This window comes from Pipistrellus hanaki (genome assembly GCF_964339955.1).
Source record: "Pipistrellus hanaki genome assembly, chromosome: 4".
NCBI lineage: Eukaryota > Metazoa > Chordata > Mammalia > Chiroptera > Vespertilionidae > Pipistrellus > Pipistrellus hanaki.
In genome coordinates, this window is record NC_140506.1 from 59,265,299 (window position 1) to 59,283,559 (window position 18,261).

General features: G+C 43.0%; 1 protein-coding gene and 1 pseudogene across 4 annotated transcripts in view; one reads left to right on the top strand and one right to left on the bottom strand.

Moving 5' to 3' along the window:
- The window catches only part of LOC311621028, a 94,746-nt pseudogene extending 79,956 nt beyond the window's left edge, over window positions 1–14,790 (bottom strand). Inside the window, exons 1-3 of the transcript in view lie at window positions 14,655–14,790; window positions 9,589–9,686; window positions 1,780–2,390 (exon numbers count right to left, since the gene is read on the bottom strand). The product of the transcript in view is annotated as an uncharacterized misc_RNA (transcript). The remainder of the gene's footprint in view (window positions 1–1,779; window positions 2,391–9,588; window positions 9,687–14,654) is intronic.
- A 16-nt stretch (window positions 14,791–14,806) lies between these two features.
- Window positions 14,807–18,261, top strand: part of YTHDC2 (YTH N6-methyladenosine RNA binding protein C2) — a 69,893-nt gene continuing 66,438 nt past the window's right edge. For 2 of the 3 annotated variants that reach the window (XM_084881057.1, XM_084881056.1), the window contains exons 1-2: window positions 14,837–15,219; window positions 16,405–16,495. In XM_084881057.1, the coding sequence (XP_084737183.1) occupies window positions 14,964–15,219; window positions 16,405–16,495 (347 nt within the window). In that variant the 5' untranslated portion in view covers window positions 14,837–14,963. Of the gene's footprint in view, window positions 15,220–16,404; window positions 16,496–18,261 lie in introns of all 3 variants that reach the window. The other variant, XM_084881058.1, reaches the window with a different exon arrangement.

Here is an 18,261-nt window from a genome sequence, read left to right on the forward strand (position 1 = left end):
CAGGTTTCTACTCCAAATCCCCTTTACCACCAGCACCTTACACACAATGCCTTCTCCTCCAACACAAAGCCCTCAAATTATGCTCACAGAATTAATTATCCTTCAGGTAGATGCAGCCACCGTTCAAAATAATAGTATATGTATTTGTATAGGAAGTCTGGATTAGATAAAGCAACATATTAACATGCTAGATTAGGAGGAGAAAATTCTACTAGTTTTCTATATGCACTCTTGCTTATGTGAATTACATTCTTTTTGCTTCCTAACATGAAGAATGTAGATTGTTTTTATTATTGAAAGTGAAATAATAATGATCTTTCAAGTAGGAACACTACCATGACAAATCTAAATTATATGACCTTTATTATTATTATTCTTATCCCAGAACCAAAACAGGAACAGACTTCCAGATAAAAATCTATGTGGGGTCAAACTAGAGTTACATATATTTTTTCATTTCAGAACGGAATCACTTCCATAAAGTTTTCTGATATCTTTTTAATGTTTCCCAGTGAAGCTTTAGAAAAATAATAAAATCCAGCTAAAATGAACATAATCCAATCAAAAGTTCAAAGTAAATTATTGTGGTTTTTTTTAAGTGTTAAATTCTTACATGTCAAATTACCTGTTTCAGATATCTTTAGATTTTTTTTTTTTTTTAAGTTTAATTCCCCATTCTTTTTCTTTACGTAGGGAAGGACAATCAGCAGGAGGCAGCCTGGAATGTTCAGAGCTCTTTAGCATCACCAAGACACCAGTGTAATGCACAAAAGTGTAATATACAGGTGTAATTCACAACTTAGGCCGCCTACTTCCTGGAAGGCAATTCAAATTCCGGCTGGTAAGGTCTTCAGCCCGTTGTTCCAACCTTTCATAGAAGAGTTCGGTGACACATTACGATCGCCCCCTTTACCATCAGTGCCCGACAAGTGATGCAAATCTGGACAGAAGCAATTATTTGCCAAGCCCTGTGGCTAGAAGCGGCAGCCCCGCCCCCGTAGGGGATCTGGAGGCAAACAGGGCAGGGTTGTGCGCGGTGGTGAGGCGAGCCCGGGACACCTCTGGGCGCTCACCTGGCCAGCGCGCGGCGGCGGGTGGGGAGTCGGGTCTAGACTTCAGACTCGCCTCTTACATTTTCCAGTTTGCTCGCCTCTTACATTCTCCAGTTTGCGCCTGAGCGCTTCGTTCCCCTCTCGCTAATAGGTTTCATCAGTACAGGTGGCAAACTCTGGGTTCCCAAGTTTGGAATGTAGAGGCCCTGAAAGTTCTCCGCAGCCTGTGCCACTCTGTCCCCGAGAGCGCATCCCCCTGCTGGTCCGTGCGCCCCTGGGGAGGCTGTCCACCCACAGCCGGGCAGGTCGCTGCCGGTGCCACAGCATCGTGACGCCCAGGCTCCTGCCCGAGGCTGCAGATGCGCCCCTCTGACCTGGGACAGGCGCCCCGACCCCTCACCCCACCACCACCACCATCCCACCCCACATCCTCCAGGCACAGGGTCTCCGAGACTCAGGGGCAGACTCGCACCCCACGGAGCTGCCTCCCCGCGCCCAGACAAAGCCGGAGCTGGGAAAAGTTGGACCCACTGGCTGCTCCTCCAGAAGGCGAGTCCCACGGCCCCTCGGCCTCCGCGCCCGGGCAGGGCGACGCGCTCCCGAGGTCGCAGCCAACTTTTCCCGGGAGCTTCGGCGCAACTTGCTGCGAGTTGGGGCGCGAGAGGGCAGCGCCAAGGGGCTGCTCTGGCCCCGCCGCCCGCCGCGGGCACGCACCGCCCCGAGGTACCTGCTGATGTAGCCGTCCCCGTCGCCGTCGCACGTCTGGAAGAGGCGCCGCATCCGCTCCTCCTCGCCGGTGCTAGACGTGTCGCTGCTGCTGCTGCCGCCGCCGCTGCCACTGCTGCCGCCGCCGCTGGCGCTCCCCGCCGCCGCCGCCATCATGCGCCCGCGCCCGCTCGCGAGGAGGACGCGCCGCCGCCGCCGGAGGATCCGCGAGGCTCCGCCGCCGGCCGCCGCCGCCGGGACCCTGCCTGGCCACGGAGCATGCCCAGTGGCCGCCGAGCGGGCGGGCGGGCGCTCCGGGCGCGGGAGTCCGCCGCTCCGGGTTTTGCCGGGGCTGGGAGGATGGGCGTTCGTGCTGCGATCGTGGGAGCAGGCACCTGAGGGGAGAGGGAGGGGGAAGAAGAGGAAGGGGTTCCCCGGTCTGGGAGCCCCAGGTGGCGACGGGGACGCGAGGGGAGAAGACACACGGGAGGGGCGCCCTTGGGAAGGTGTCAGCTCCGTGCATCCGGCCGCGAAGGGGGGTGGGGGTGGGGCCAGGACACTTGGGGGCGATGAGGGCAGAAGGCCGGTGTTCTCCCCGCAGAACGCTTCCGACAGCCTGTAGTCATGAATTCCCTTTTTCGGGAACAAAATAAACACTACCTTTTATTTTTTTATTTTTATTTATTTATTTATTTATTCCAAACTCAAAGCGGTGCTCCTGGTCCCCACTCTGCAAACTGCGCGGGAGACTGCAGCCCTAGTCTTAAATGAGACTTGGACTGGTTGGTCTTTTTTTATGCGTTTTAAACAACTGTCCAAAAAAAAAAAAAAAAAAAATCTGACCCCTCTTGCCCAGACTGGTCTTCCACCTCAAGTGGGAAAAACCTGCGCTCCTGTGCGGCATTGGGCACACACGGCTGGCCGATTTCTAGAATCGCCTCGCTCTCCTGACCTGGTGTCAGCAGAATTTGCCCCAGCAGCTTTAGCGACCATTATAGATAGTCCCATTTGATCCACACAACAGACCTGAGAGACAGCTTTGTTATTACCAACTTTATGTCTTAGGAAGTAGAGTTGCCTTGGTTATAAAATAAGATAGTATACAATGCACTTGGGACAAACCTGGCACCTACTAGATGCTCAATAAATGTTAACTCTCATTATCCCAATTTATGGATAAGAAAAGAGGCACTGGGATTTGCTTATGGCCCCAGACTCAGGAAGTGTCAAGAGAGAGGCAAGCCCAGGTAGACAGTTTTTAGACAGTACCCTTCCACCTCTGCAGAAAGGAACCCACAATGAACCAATTTGTGGTTTTGTGAATGACTCATTATTCTGTCCCAGACTTTCTGCCAGAGGTCTGTGAAATCCTGTGCTGGTTTGAAAACACATCTGCAGATTCTTTGGTGCACCTCTCATCACCAGGTGGGGCCTGTCGCCTCCCCTGGAAACTGGGCGGGCCTTGGTGACTGTGCTCACTTGTGAGGCCAGGTTAGAAAACACAGTGTAGATTCCACCTGGCTTTTCACCAGAGACACAGGCCTCTGAAGTCCAGAACCGCCTTGATAGAAGTTCACCCACCCTGATGCTGCTTTGCTGGAGAAACCAGGCGTACAGACAGAAAGAAATGCCCAGGGAGCCTCAGCTGTTTGAGTCTTCCCAGCCCAAGAGCTAGATAAGTGAGTGAGTCTTGAGAGGCTGGTAGCCCTGGTGTTGCAACTGCCTGAAAGACCCTAAGCAAAAATTGTCCAGCTGAGCCCAGCCAACCCCCAAAGATCCTATATAATAAAAGGCTAATATGCAAATCGACCAAAGTGCAGAACGACCAGTTGCTATGATGTGCACTGACCACCAGCAGGCAGATGCTCAATGCAGGAGCTGCCCACTGATGGTCAGTGCGCTCCCACAGGGGGAGTGCCACTCAGCCAGAAGCTTGGCTCACAGCTGGGGAGTGCAGTGGTAGTGGTGAAAGCCTCACCTGCCTCCATGGCAGGGCTAAGGATGTCCCACTGCCAGATGTCCAGACCTAAGCCATCAGTCAGACATCCCCTGAGAGCTCCAGGACTGCAAGAGGGTGAAGGCCATCCTGAGGGACTTCCCTCAACCACCCGAGTGCACGAATTCCATGCACCAGGCCTATAGTATAATAATGAAAGGATTATTGCTGTTTTAAGTCACTAAGTTTTGAGGTGTTTTGACATGCAAAATAGGTAACTGGAACATGCCTATATGTCTTGGGGCCCGCTGCCCAGTCATTAAAAAAGTTTCTCTGCACTATTGTCTCTCTCCATCCCATCCACCCGTTCCTACTTTAGGTTTTTGTTTGTTTGTTTGTTTGTTTGTTTTTTCCATTCTGTAAATTCTCAGTATTTCAGGACACATATAGGATGTCATCTTAGAAAAACTCTGTTGGTCTAACCTATATTTGCTTTATAGATGCTTCTAGCACCACAAATATTCTTGTCTATAATGGAAGGACCAGTGACCAAGTTCCTTAAAATAAATAAATATATTAAACCCTTATTTTTCTAATTTTTCATAGAATAAAACTTATTGTCTGAGAAACAGCCAGACAGGTGTTGTCATCCCTCAATTCTTCCTAGAGCATCAATGGTTGGGGATAGGGGGTGGGGAGAAGCATTTTTTCTAAATACAACATGAATGGAGGGTCTGGAAACCCAAAGGATTGTCCAGGATTTGAGTAGATCGCTTCATAACCACACTCGTATATACAGAAAGTGGAATGTAAACCTAAACCGGTTATATCTCAAAGCTAAGAATGCTTTTCTCCTGAGAGAATATGTGCATGATCGCTCCAGAGATTTAAATTGAAACCATCTTGAATTAAATCTGAACACAAAAAGTGGATCTTGACAAATTTCCGTAATAACACTAGCTAAAGCTGGGGTAACTCAGAAATGACTGAACAGATAGGTTCAACCTTTCAGAAAAGAATTTGCTTCTGAGCTGATATGAAGCATATGAAATTTCACCAGAAAGGTTTACTAGGAGAGGGAGAAATTGGTAAGACATTGAAAATAGAGGTGCCATATGAATATAAAGATGATAAATAGAAAGTACGAACTTGAAATGAGAACTATACACATAGCCATAAATCTAGCAGTACTAGTTATATCATAATTCCAAAGATTTTATTTATTGATCTGAGGTTAACACATAGCTAAACATTGTTGTCCTTATCCTCCTTTTTTTCTTCTTCTCTTGGTTATAATAACACTTCATATTTGAAAATCCACTGTATACATTACCAGTTAAAACAAAACAATTGCAGGGTTGTGCAAACTTAATTTTTTGGTTTTTGCCCCTCCAAATTTTGTTTGCCTGAACTAGGACTACATGCTAGACTAGGAGCGCGGACATCTCTGGTGCTCTCTGTCCACTTTTCTCTCTGTTGGTGTTTTTATGAGGTCAGCTAAGTTCCCATGTCTCTCTCTCTCTCTCTCTCTCTCTCTCTCTCTCTCTCTCTCTCTCTCTTTTAATATATTTTATTGATATTTTGCAGAGAGGAAGGGAGAGAGAGATAGAGAGCTAGAAACGTCGATGAGAGAGAAACATCGACCAGCTGCCTCTTGCACACCCCCTACTGGGGAGGTGCCCGCAACCAAGGTACATGCCCTTGACCGGAATTGAACCTGGGACCTTTCAGTCCACAGACCGACGCTCTACCACTGAGCCAAACCAGTTTCAGCAAGTTCCCATGTCTCTTAAGGAGTCCTTCTTCACCTTCCCAGGTCACACTGATCTCCCAGGGCTCTCAACTCACACATTTTGAGAGCAGAATCACGTAATAATGGTGATTTCCCACCTCCTCCAAACAATATCTGTTATTTATTATTAAGTGAGATTATTCCTATTATTGAAAGAAAGCAGTGAGGAAGTATTGGGTAACTCGACTAACTTCTATTAAGCCATTATTGCAAGACAATGAATACCGATTTACATGTTTAAATATTTTACCTTACTTAATACTATCTAGTGGAAGAGCTGATGTTCATGAGCCCATTCCTAAACTTCAAGTGATGTGGGTTACTTGAATTGACACAATCTGATGTGGAATCCCATGTCAATAGGGGAGAAACACTGCAAGAATACTGGCTGATGCCCTGCAAGTAAGAAAGACAAACCCATACTAGCAATAAATACCTAGTGTGAGCATCAATCACTGGCCCTTTCAAAATAGAAGTGGCCCAATGTAGCCAAGTTGCCATCAGGTGGTCAGTAAGGGTTCCTCAAAGAATGGTGCCATCTTGGGTGCCCAGCATTAGTCTCTGTTAATAGCAGGTTGGACATTTGATAGCAGTAACAGCTGATTGTTAAGTTGGTGCCCATGATATTGTGAAGAATATCATGTGAAGAATGAAACTGGTATTCAGTGAAGAAAATGATGAGGCAAAGAAACCCTGAGAGAAGTGCTTCACCCAACATTTTAGGCAATGCCCTTAGGGTAGTGGTTTTCAGATTGCAGACTGCAGTCAACCAGTGGGTTGCAAAATCATTTCAATAGATGGTGACTGGCTTTTTTTTTTTTTTGCTAGAGAAATATAAAGTAAAAATATGGGGATGTATTTAACCTAGTAGTCTTACATTGTTTCAGAAAACTTTTCCATTTGTGCATGTATGTTTTTGTTCTGGAATACTACATATATATATATATATATATATATATATATATATATATATATATATATAGTATGTGTCTACTGCCTTAAGGGGAAGATACTTATAGCAAGAACAATTATCATGACACTCAGCCCACATGTCCTATTTTTTTTTTTTTTTTTTAATGAGGAGTGACTTGAGGCATTTCCCTTAATTCTCTCCACTTCATTTTGGGTGATCAGGATAAACTATATTTTATTTCTCCTTCTCCTATGACCCTTCTCAGTTTCTCAATGGTGCCTGGGTTGGGCCAAGAAAACTTGTCTGCTCCATTTCTTTCTCTTATCAGGCAAAACAGTCAAGAGTGAGCTAGGCTGCTGGGTTCTGGGAAGGGGTTGGAGCAGGGTTCTGATCTTAGATGAATGGGTCCAATAAAGAAATTACTGGAAATATCATTTGGATCCCAAAATCTAAATTGCTAGACAGAAATGTGGAGCCAATATGCAGAGGCAAACAGTATCAGAAACAAGGTGGGAAGAAAGGTTGATTTTGCAGGGTAGAAATTGGGGGAGGAAAGGCTAAAGGGAAGAAATCTCAAAATGAGGAATATTCACAGCAATGCTTCATGAAGTGAAAATGTATAAACTATTTCCTTATCTACCAATCTACCTATTTTAAGTGTGCTCCATAAGAGATGATAGGGGTGTGGGTTACACAGGTGTATCATTTTCAAATTATATATATATATATATATATATATATATATATATATATATATATACATACATATATATATTTGAAATTATATATATATAAATATATATATGCATTTCAGTAGGTATATATTTTACTTAAAAAATGATAGGTCTCTTCTACTATGTGAGAATGCAGGAAGAAGGCACATGCTATGAACCAGGAAGAGGCTCTCACCAGAGAGACCATGCTGGTGCCTTGCTATTGGACTTCCAGTCTTCATAGTTGTGAGAAATAAATTCATGTTTTTGTGTTGTTGTTTTTAAAATATAATTTAAAGTAAGAATGGGAAGTGTCTGGAAGTACAGATGAACGAGGAATGACAGGGTTGAGGCTGGGTAATGGGTACACTGGGATTCATTATACTGTTCTGTTTACATCTTATTTGAAAATATCCATAATATTTTAAAATGCCTTTAACAATCTTCTTTGTTATTAATCCACCCAAGGGCTGACATTATCTTTTTCTCCATAACCTCAAACCAACATGGAAGCAATGAATGGCTACACATTCTTGGCTGCTCCCAACAACCAGGTCCTGAAGTTGAGATAGAGGAAGCTTTCCAGGAGAGACAATCTTCCATTATCTTACGCAGACAATCAGCAGGGATCTAAAAGAGATGGTGGATTTGTGTCTAAAAGATTTATTAAATCCAGCATTTATCCATTGATTTAACAGATTTCTCTAGGAAATCTGTCAGAAGGTCCCTGGAGCCCGTGAAGGTAATAAAAGGCTCGTGCTTGCTAGTTCAGTTTTGCATTGATAATTAAAGAGGCAATAAGACCAGTACCTGCCTGGAAATTGCCTAATGTGAATTATGAATAGAGAAGCTGGGGTAGCAACAGCTGGCATTTCAACATGTGTGGTTTTCTTTAACAGGAAGCCACAAACTAATCTCTGAGGCCCAACACAGCATGAAACCTGTAGAATTGCTTGCTCAGGGCTAAGAATGTAAAGGCTTGATGGTGATGAAATGGTTCCCCTCATCCATCTCCTCATTAACAGGTCCAGCGTGAGGGTGTGTGGCCAGGGGCTGATCTTGATGTCTAATGATATGAGGCAGAACTGCAGCATTGGTGTAAAATAGTATGGTGGAAAGGTATTCTAATCTTGAGTCTTTAAGTAACTGTACAGTATTGGACAATCCACCCAGGCAAGCTATACTTTCATTTCCTCACCTGTAAAATGATCTGGTTGAATTCTAAAGATTCCTTTCATTTCTAAAATTTTATGATTTATTTCCCATTAAGTTCCACTCACCCATTACATTGGCTAATTATTAATAATGCAGAATTTTTCCCCATGCATTACCTAATCCTCAGCAAGAGTCAGTCTTGCAAGCAGAGAGAGTGGTAACTATAATACTGCAATGTGGTGACTTAGAGCATAATGAGATGGAATCTCAAGTTTGCTAACTTCTTTTTTTTTATATATATATTTTATTGGTTTTTTAACAGAGAGGAAGAGAGAGGGATAGAGAGTTAGAAATATCGATGAGAGAGAGTCATCGATCAGCTGCCTTTTGAGCATCCCCTATGTGCCCGCAACTAAGGTACATGCCCTTGACTGGAATCGAACCTGGGACCTTTCAGTCTGCAAGCCGACGCTCTATCCACTGAGCCAAACTAGTTTCAGCAAGTTTGCTAACTTCTTACTAGCTATAGTGTTTCCTGAAATTAGACTAAAAGAGATCTGTGTCTTTGCATTTTGGAGGTTAAGACTCCCTTATTAAAATGGAAATATCCCTGGAAGGCTACTTAATACTTAATACTAATTTAAAACTTTATGGAAATAGTCGATTAGACAGGGCTAATGAGCAGAGAGAAAACGGCTGAAGAAGAATACAAAGGCACCTATGTGAATCCAGTGCACTTCTTGGATTCAACTGCCTTGAGTGATGGATCACATGAGCTTTAACACATAACTCTGAAGTCCCTTATATATCTATTATGAACTGAATGCTTGTATCCCTGCCCCAAATTCACATGTTAAAGCTCTCGCCTCCAGTGTGGTGGTATTTGGAGGTGGGACCTTTGGGAGGTAATTAGGGTTAGATGAAGCTATGAGGGTGGGGCCCTCATGATGGGATTAGTGCCTCATAAGAGGAGCTTGCTCATCTCTTTCTGTACTCACATACACAAAAAGTGGAGGGGGGGGGGGGTGGCGGCATGTGAGTACTAAGCAAGAAAGTGGCTATCTGAAACCAGGAAAAGAGCTCTCACCAGAACCAGTTCCTACTGGATGTTGATTTTGGGGTTTTCCACCTCCTGCACTGTGAGAAAATAAATTTCCAGTTTAAGCTACCTGGTCTGTATATAGTATTGGGTCATGCAGCTTGAGCTGACTAAAACAATATTTTTAAATCCTCCTGATGTTAGCCAAGAGACAATTTGTCAAAATGGACATGAAAGAAGTGTCCCCAAAACATCTGGCAAGGGATTATTCTCAGAGGCTCACCAGGCTGGCCTTTCTGCTGGTGCTGCTGCTCAGGTTGGCTACTTTTGGATGACCTTGACTATTTTTGGATGATGCATCCAAAAAGGTGATCGCAGTTTCTAAAAAACAACAACAATAACAAAAAAGCACTACCACTTCTCTCTTAACCTATCCCATATGTGAAATAGGTTTGCTAACTTGATATGTGTTAGAACTAAAAGACTTTTAATGATTTTTTAAAAAAAACCAGTCAACTTTTTCAAACATGCTCCAAAGTAAAGAGAATGGTACAAAGAAAGCTCGTATATTCATCATCCAGATTCAGTGATTTCCAGGATTTTGCTTGTGAAAATTTTAAAGAAAATTTCAGCAAGAGACAAAGTATATTTACAAAGTACTAGCATGCTATGGGGGAAATAAACTCATTGTTTTGTGGGGTGTATAGAAACTATCAAGCTATTGAAAAATGTACCTAGTCCCTTTTCAACTATATGTAAAGGTAAATTTGGCCTAAGCTTTAAAAACTGGATTCTTTAATAAAATGAAAACATGAAATATTCAGTGGTAAACCTTTTTTTCTTCCAGTAGGTTTTTGATGTTTCCTTCTTTTTGGAGTGGCCCAGGAGGGGATTGCCAGAAGAGGGCTCCCTGAATAGACAGACTCTCCCTCTTCATATCCAACTTCTTTGTAACTGTCCCCTGAGGGAGGAGCCTAGGGATATTTATTGTCCCAACCCTACTGCATCTTCTCAGAGATTCTCATCTGATTCCTTTTACAATCAGTTACATCCTAAAGTGTCATCATTCCTACACTTGATTTTTACAGCCCACTCTTAGCTGACATTTGAACAGCATCATTTCCTTTCAATTCTACAAGGACATATGCCAGCTGACATATTTATATCACTCCAATCTTTAAAACTAGATAGTGGTTCCATGTGCCAGTAAAGTAAATTTCCTCTGTGACTAGACCATAGACTAGATTCACCTTGATCATCGCAGGTCACTGATTTTTTTCCTTGTGTCCTTCAACCTGCCTCTCCATGTTCCCAGTGAGTGGTCCTCGGGGTTGGACATGGTACTTTCTCTTCTACACCACCTCTTTCCTTAGAAAGTTCTCTGTAAGTTCTTTTCCAAATCTCTCTTCCCCTTTTATTGTACCTCTTTAAAATTACATCTACTTAAAACACACACACACACACACACACACACACACACACACACACGACTGCCTGGAAGAGATGATTTTCTTCTCCTCAGCATGAGAACAAGTGTTCCATAAGATACATAATGCATTTGCTGACCTATTGTGTTCACATTTGGGGGGCTGAGATTTAGTGCTTGGGAAGTGGCTTAAGGCAGTGGTTGGCAAACTCATTAGTCAACAGAGCCAAAATATCAACAGTACAACAATTGAAATTTCTTTTGAGAGCCAAATTTTTTAAACTTAAACTCCTTCTAATGTCACTTCTTCAAAATAGACTGGCCCAGGCCGAAAATTGACTTTTGTGCATGGGCCACGAAGTTTCAATCGCACTGTACGTGCGTGACCGCAAATGATATTTTGTGGAAGAGCCACACTCAGGGGCCAAAGAGTTGCATATGGCTCGATAGCTGCAGTTTGCTGACCACTGGTTTAAGGGGTTCCAGGTGGTTTTGAGGCACATCCTATAAAAATATTCCTTTAAATTTTAAATTCTAAGACTTAAGAGATCATGTCTATTTACATTTTTCTCTATAAGTGCTGAATGTATTTAGGGTTTGATGTTTTGGGTAATGATCAGAATATGCATGATGATATGACAGTGGGTAAGAAAAAGAGGAAGAATATTAACTAATTCATAGCATCTCCAGAGAGACTATTTTTATAATTTTTAAGTATAAGCGCTGCCTCACATGAGCCCAGTTGCTGCTGTCTCAACCATTAGTATGATTTATATGTTCACAGCTGTATGTTAAAATCAATGACCTTCATGATGTAGGACCTAAAGCAAAAAAAGATAGCTTTTAGTACCACCTTGTGGCTAACCTCTTAATATGCATTTTAAGCATATCTAAGGTAAGTAGAGACATATACAAAGCTTTAGCAAAATATGCATTTTGATGTATATATAATTATATAGGTAACAATTGGTAGAGTGGGAAGAAATTTTTACACTTTAGGTAGGGGGGATAAATTTCATTTCACAGATTCAGAGATGAAGGACTTAATTTCTCTGTAATTAACTTACACTCATTCAGGAGCCCCCTGGCCCGTCCCTAACTTGTTTCTAAATTCCAGGCCATGTGGGAAGGGGCTTCCAACATCAGTCGCTTTTGAGTCCTTCATTGCTTTTTTTCCAGCTGCAAAACACCTTCAGGTCTGATGTATATCTCTGCCACTTCTAGACCCTTCTTAGACACCCGGGATTCTCTGCTTCTCTACACTGCACTCACAACATTTGCAACAACAAATGAGCTACCTGCTTAGGCACAGCACAGCACCATTCTTCCCTGGGCTGCCCTCTGGTGCTCCACCTGGGAAAGCAGCCATGTCATGCTGTTCTAGGATCTCCCAAATCCTCTGGAGGTTTTGTTAGTCCTCTTCTAGGAGCCCAGGGCTCAGGATCTTTTTTAGCAACTCACTTCGTGTTAGTACATGACTTCTTCCTCTGCTAAGCCTCCTTATTCCTCCTGCCCCCCAGCTACTGGCAACCATTTTTCTAATCTCTACTTCAACAAGTTTGATTTAAATATATATATATATTCCACACATAACTGATTCCATGGTTTCCTTGATCTGGCTTATTTCATTTAGTATAATGCTCTCTAGGTTCATCTATATTGTTGCAAATGACAGGATTTCCTTTTTTTGTAAGGCTGAATAATATTCCATTGCATATATATCACATTTTCTTTATTAATTTATTTGTCATTAGATACTATATTGTTTTCAAACCTTGGCTATTTGAATAATGCTGTAATAAACATGGAAGTACAGATATTTCTTCAAGATAATGGTTTTGTTTCCTTTGGATATGTACACAGGAGTGGGAATGCTGGATCATATAGTAGTTCTGTTTTTTATTTCTTGAGAAACTTCCATACTGTTGTTCTTAGTGGCTGCACCAATTTACATCCCATTATTCATGTGCATGTGGGCCATTTCTATGTCTCCTTTGGAAAAATGTGTATTTAGGTTCTTTGCCCATTTAAAAAAAATTTTTTAATTGTTGACCCTATTGCAGATGTCTCCCATCCATCTCTCCCACCTTTATCCACCTCCACCCTCTCTGCACCCCCATCTCTTGGCCCTCCTCTCACTATTGTCTGTGTCCATGGGTTATTCGTATATGTTCTTTAGCTAATCCCTTTACCTTCCTTTTCCAGTCCCTTTCACCCTCCCTCTCCTCTTACATTTATTTGTCAGTCTGTTCCATGTCTCTGGTTCTAATTTGTTCATCAGTTTATTTTGTTCATTAGATTCCACATATTAATGAGGTCATATGGTATTTGTCTTTCTATGATTTCTTTGCACATTTTATAGCTGGTTTGTTTATCTTATTGAGTTGTATGAGTGTTTTATATTTTTTGGATATAACCCCTTTTGGGATATGTGACTTGCAAATCTTTTCTCCCATTTCATAGGTTGCCTTTTCATTTTGTTTCCTTTGCAGAGCAGAAGTTTTAGTTTGAGGTAGGTCTTCTTGTTTATTTTTGTTGTCTTTGTTTTGTGTGTCAAATAAAAAAAATCATTGTCAAAACCAATGTTAAGGAGCTTATTCCCTAAGCTTTATTCTATAGGTTTTATGATTTCAGGTCTTATGATAATCTTTCTTTGTGTGTGTGTGTTTATGGTATAAAATAAGGTTCGTTTCATTCTTTTGAGTGTGGCTGTCCAATTCTCCTAGCACCATTTATTAATTATAATCCTTCTGTAAAGAAGAGCTGTCTTTTCTCTAATGTATTTATTAATTTAATTATTTATTATATTACTGTGGGCTCATAGCTATTTATGTTACTTTTTGGGTTATAAATCAACACTATTTTAATTTTATTATTCAAATTGTTGCCAAAATAGGTTTGGCTCAGTGGATAGAGCCTCGTCCTGCGGACTGAAGGGTCCCAGGTTCAATTCTGGCTAAGGGCATGTACCTTGATTGTGTGCACATCCCCAAAAGAGGGTGTGCAAGAGGCAGCTGATTGATGTTTCTCTCTCATAGATGTTTCTAACTCTCTATCCCTCTCTCTTCCTCTCTGTAAAAAAATCAATAAAATATATTTAAAAATAAATAAATGATAAGAAAGAGGCATCCAGATGAAGTACTGAGGGAAACTGCCTTTTGCAGGAGGAAACTATGCAATTGGAAAGTTCCTCTGACCATAATGAGCTTGTTAAATATCAATAATGAGCTTCTTAAACATCAAGGTACAGAATGTTGTGCTTTACATAGGTGTGTCATTCACCTGGCTTATATTAAAAAGATAACCCTGGTTGCAGCAGTCTGGAGAATGGATCCCTGGAAAACCAGAATGGAAGCACTTAAAGTAGCTGGGATTAGGTTTATGTGAGTGGAATTGTATACTAGCAAGTGGGAATCATCATCTTCCTTGACCTCCTAAATTAAAGCGTTCCACCTTCCTATTTCGCCATCTCATATGGCACATAAACTATCATTCAGTCATTTACTTGTTGATTGTCTGTTAGTCCCATTTAGGCTATCCAGATGAAATACAGACGCTGTTAAATTTGTATTTCATGTAATGCATATACTTTTTTTTTTTTTTTTAACCAAATGTGTTCCCAAATATTGCGCGGGACGTACATATGCTAAAAAAAATTATTCGGCATCTGAAATAAGAAAAAACAACAAAAAACTCGGCACCCTGTGTTTTTATTTCCTGCATCTGGCAAACTCTACCCCCACTAGAATGTAAACTCCACGACAGCAGGAAACGTGTCTGTTCGGTTCCCCAATATGTATGTAGGACATAGCAGCATCGCGCTTGCAGGGCACACAGGAGCCTACAGGGCTTATTGAATAAATGAAGGAAGGAAGGATTCAACACAATAACGAGTGCCGGAATAGAGGTGTGAGTCAGGGCGCCTTGGTTCCGGGGTGGATGGGGACAGGCGGAGACCAGCTGGGGTTCCCGGGAGCCTTTGAATGAGCCGGGCCGCGGCCCGGGGGCGGGGGCGGCGGGCGCGCCGGGGTCACGTGCGCCGCGGCCCGGCGACGTCATCACGCTCGCCCTCGCGGCCACGCCCCGGGCTTCAGTGGCGCCCGCGCCTCCTCGGCTGTTGTGGCTGCCTGCGGCTTCTTCCCGGCGTCTCCGGCACCGCGCAGGCCGCCCGTGGCGCGGTCCGGCCCCGCAGAGGCCCGCTGTCCTTTACCGGTGACTGTCCGCCCGCCAGGATGGCCGCCTCCCGGCGGGGTGACCTCCGGGCCATGTCCAGGCCGAGCAGTGTCTCCCCACGGCCGCCGGCTCCCGGTGGCGGTGGCGGCGGCGGTGGCGGTGGCGGCGGCGGCGGCGGCGGCGGGGGCGGCCCGGGTCCGTGCGGCCCTGGGGGCGGCGCCCGGGCCAAGGGGCTGAAGGACGTCCGCATAGACGAGGAGGTGAAAATCGCCGTGAATATCGCCCTGGAACGCTTCCGATATGGGGACCAGAAAGGTGAGGCTCCCGGCCGGGACCCCGCCGGCGGCCCCACCTCCCAGCCCCGGCCCCCGGAGCGAAGGGGCTGCCTCCGTGCGGCGCGGGCGGACCGGGCCCAGCGGGGAGCCCCCGGGGGTGGGAAGGGTGGGGGGGGGGCCTCGGGCCGGGCACCCTGCGGAGCGGCGGCGTCCGGGGCGCTCCTGTGGGTGTCGCATCAGGTGGAGAAGTCCGGGTGTTGCTCTGCGGCCGCAGGCGTTTCCTTTCCCGGGGAGAGGCTGTTGGGCAGCTTTGGGCGTGTGAGCGAGGCACCGTGTGGAACTACTGATAAGCCCCTACTTTTTATTTATTTTTTTTTATTTTTAAATTAAGGAAGTTGTACGTGTAAGCCACACAAGAAGAGTAGAAGGAAATAAAAAAAATCAGACACATAAATGCACTGGCAATAGGTAGTGCTTTGGTTAAATCCTAGAAGCATCACGCTCAACACATTAAAAAAAAAAAAATCAAACCTGCTTTGGTCTGTGAAATTTGCACACCTGCTCAGGTTGGAGAACTGCTGGCCTGGCGTCGCGCGGTGCAGACCCAGCAGCTGATCTCTGGGGATGAGGCCAGGATGGTGGGGCTCGCTTGAGTTGGCTGGCCTCAGTAGGGGACCCCTCACTCTGGGGGCTTGCAGTGGGAATGATCTGTACTGAGTGATTCTGAACTCACTGTGAACAGAGGTAACAGCCTCAGCAATGAAAAACAGCAAAATCTGCTTTGAGCTGGTGAAGTATGAAGTCTGCACTGTTTTGAAGGCAAAGAAAATACCTTCAGGTGTTTGATGTCGAGCATTTGTAATTAACCACGAGCGTAATTAACCGTGGAAGGAAATGAACATTTTGTTAATGAAGCAAGTAAGGGCTAAGTTAAAATAGTCAAATATCTTCATTGGTCATCATACCAACGCAAGCTTCTAGCCTAAATAAGTAGAATCTTTGGTGAACCATTAGAATTCTTTGCACACTTGGATTTAATTTTTATTACTGTAATTGTGGTAGACATTCAGTAGCTATTGAATATCTACTTTTCACAGAAAATATAATGTGATTATATGCATACATGATATTTTTTCATATTTTATATCTATGGATGCATATTGAAGCACCTTGAAGGAAAACTACCTGTCCTCACATGGTACTTTGTGTGTTTCTTCCCCTATAGAAATGGAATTTCCTTCATCTTTGACCAGTACGGAACGAGCCTTTATTCATCGATTGAGCCAGTCTCTTGGGTTGGTCTCTAAAAGTAAAGGGTAAGCTGATAGCTTTTCTTATTTAAAGAAAATCATTTACCAAGAAAAGAACAATTATTCTGACTACATTTAAATAGTCAGTACTGTTCTAGATTCACATTCTTAATTATATTGTATGTAGATAAACTGGGCTCTGTAAAAAGTCTGTACCAAACTTAAGCTCTTTCCTTTTCCTTCAATCCCACCTCCCCCCTTTTTATTTTCCCCTAGGGGCAAAAAAAAGTAAACTTTAAGATGATGAAAGACACATCTTGAAAATGCCTAAAGAAAGTTGTCATTTTTTCTTGGTGAAGGGACTGGAGTCCATATTGATGAAAACACCTTAGTGGCTGTGATGACTGGCAGCGGCTCCAGCAGCGGGGTGATGGGGCTGGTGCCTTTCCCTGATCAGCCCAGCGCCTCCCCCAAAAGGAGACCAGGGGAGTGGGCCTAAGCTGTCAGTAGGATATCCCCCGAGGGCTCCCAGTATGTGAGAGGGGGCAGGTTGGACTGAGGGACTCCCCACCTCCAGAGCACAAATTTCATGTACCGGGCCCCTAGTATATGTATATATGAGTAATTTCATAACATTTTTATGCATATGTGCTGTATTAATATTAGGCATTTTAATTATTAGGGAAGTTCAGTCTGACTCATTATTTTAGTGGTGAGCTTATTAAAGAAAGAGTATATTTTACTCACTTTGTAATCCCAGCTTCTAGCACAGTGTCTGGCACACAGTAGGTGCTCAATATATGATGTTTGGTTGAATGAATTAAAAAATGAATTAAAGGTAAAATATAGCAAAAACTTCCTGACATGATTTTTAAGGAAATGAAAGCATCTTGGAGCTGATAGAAATAGAGATTTTAAAATGAATTAGTATGCACTGTCAGAAAATTACAACGATTTACTTTTGATCATATAGCTATTTAGTTGAAAGAGTATTACTAGGTAGCTGAACACAAGCCTCCTAACTCTTGCTCTAGTGCTCACTTCAGCATGCTTCCTGCCTTCTATAGTTAAAATTTTATAAAGTAAATGTCACAGAATAGGAATAAGTGATTGAATCTATGGTAGCTGTGCTGAAGTTTTAGAATGGTCTGTGTACAGAGCATTTCTCTAAAATCCAATAATTCCACTTTATCATGGAGATAACTAAAATTTCTAGATCAGGTTAAATTATTTCATCTTTATGACATCATCACTAAGCATCACTAAGCATATTAAAGAGTAGATGACAGTATAGAAAACTTATAATTCATTGGAGAAGTCCAGAAATTAAAAATCATGGGAAATTGAAAGGCTCATTTTGAAGGCTTAGATGGCTAAAACTATATAGGTTAATCCAGTGTTTTTCAACCTTTTTTGGGCAAAGGCACACTTGTTTCATGAAAAAAATCACGAGGCACACCACCATTAGAAAATGTTAAAAAATTTAACTCTGTGCCTATATTGACTATATATAAAGTAATTCTCTTGAATAGGAATCAAATAAACACAAAGAAAGTATTTTATAATTACTTTATTATGAAATATTAAGTAAACAAAATAGTGAAAAATTATAAAATTCTTGTCTTGTCTGCACCTACGGCACACCAGGCAACATCTCGCGGCACACTAGCGTGGCGCGGAACAGCGGTTGAAAAACGCTGGGTTAATCCCTAGTTACATATCTTTCTTATAGTGAAGATACTGAAACAATTTTAATCTAATGAAAATTAGGAAAATCATACATGTACTTATTGTGTTTGTAGCTATGTTGCTCATTTCTGTGATATGACAGT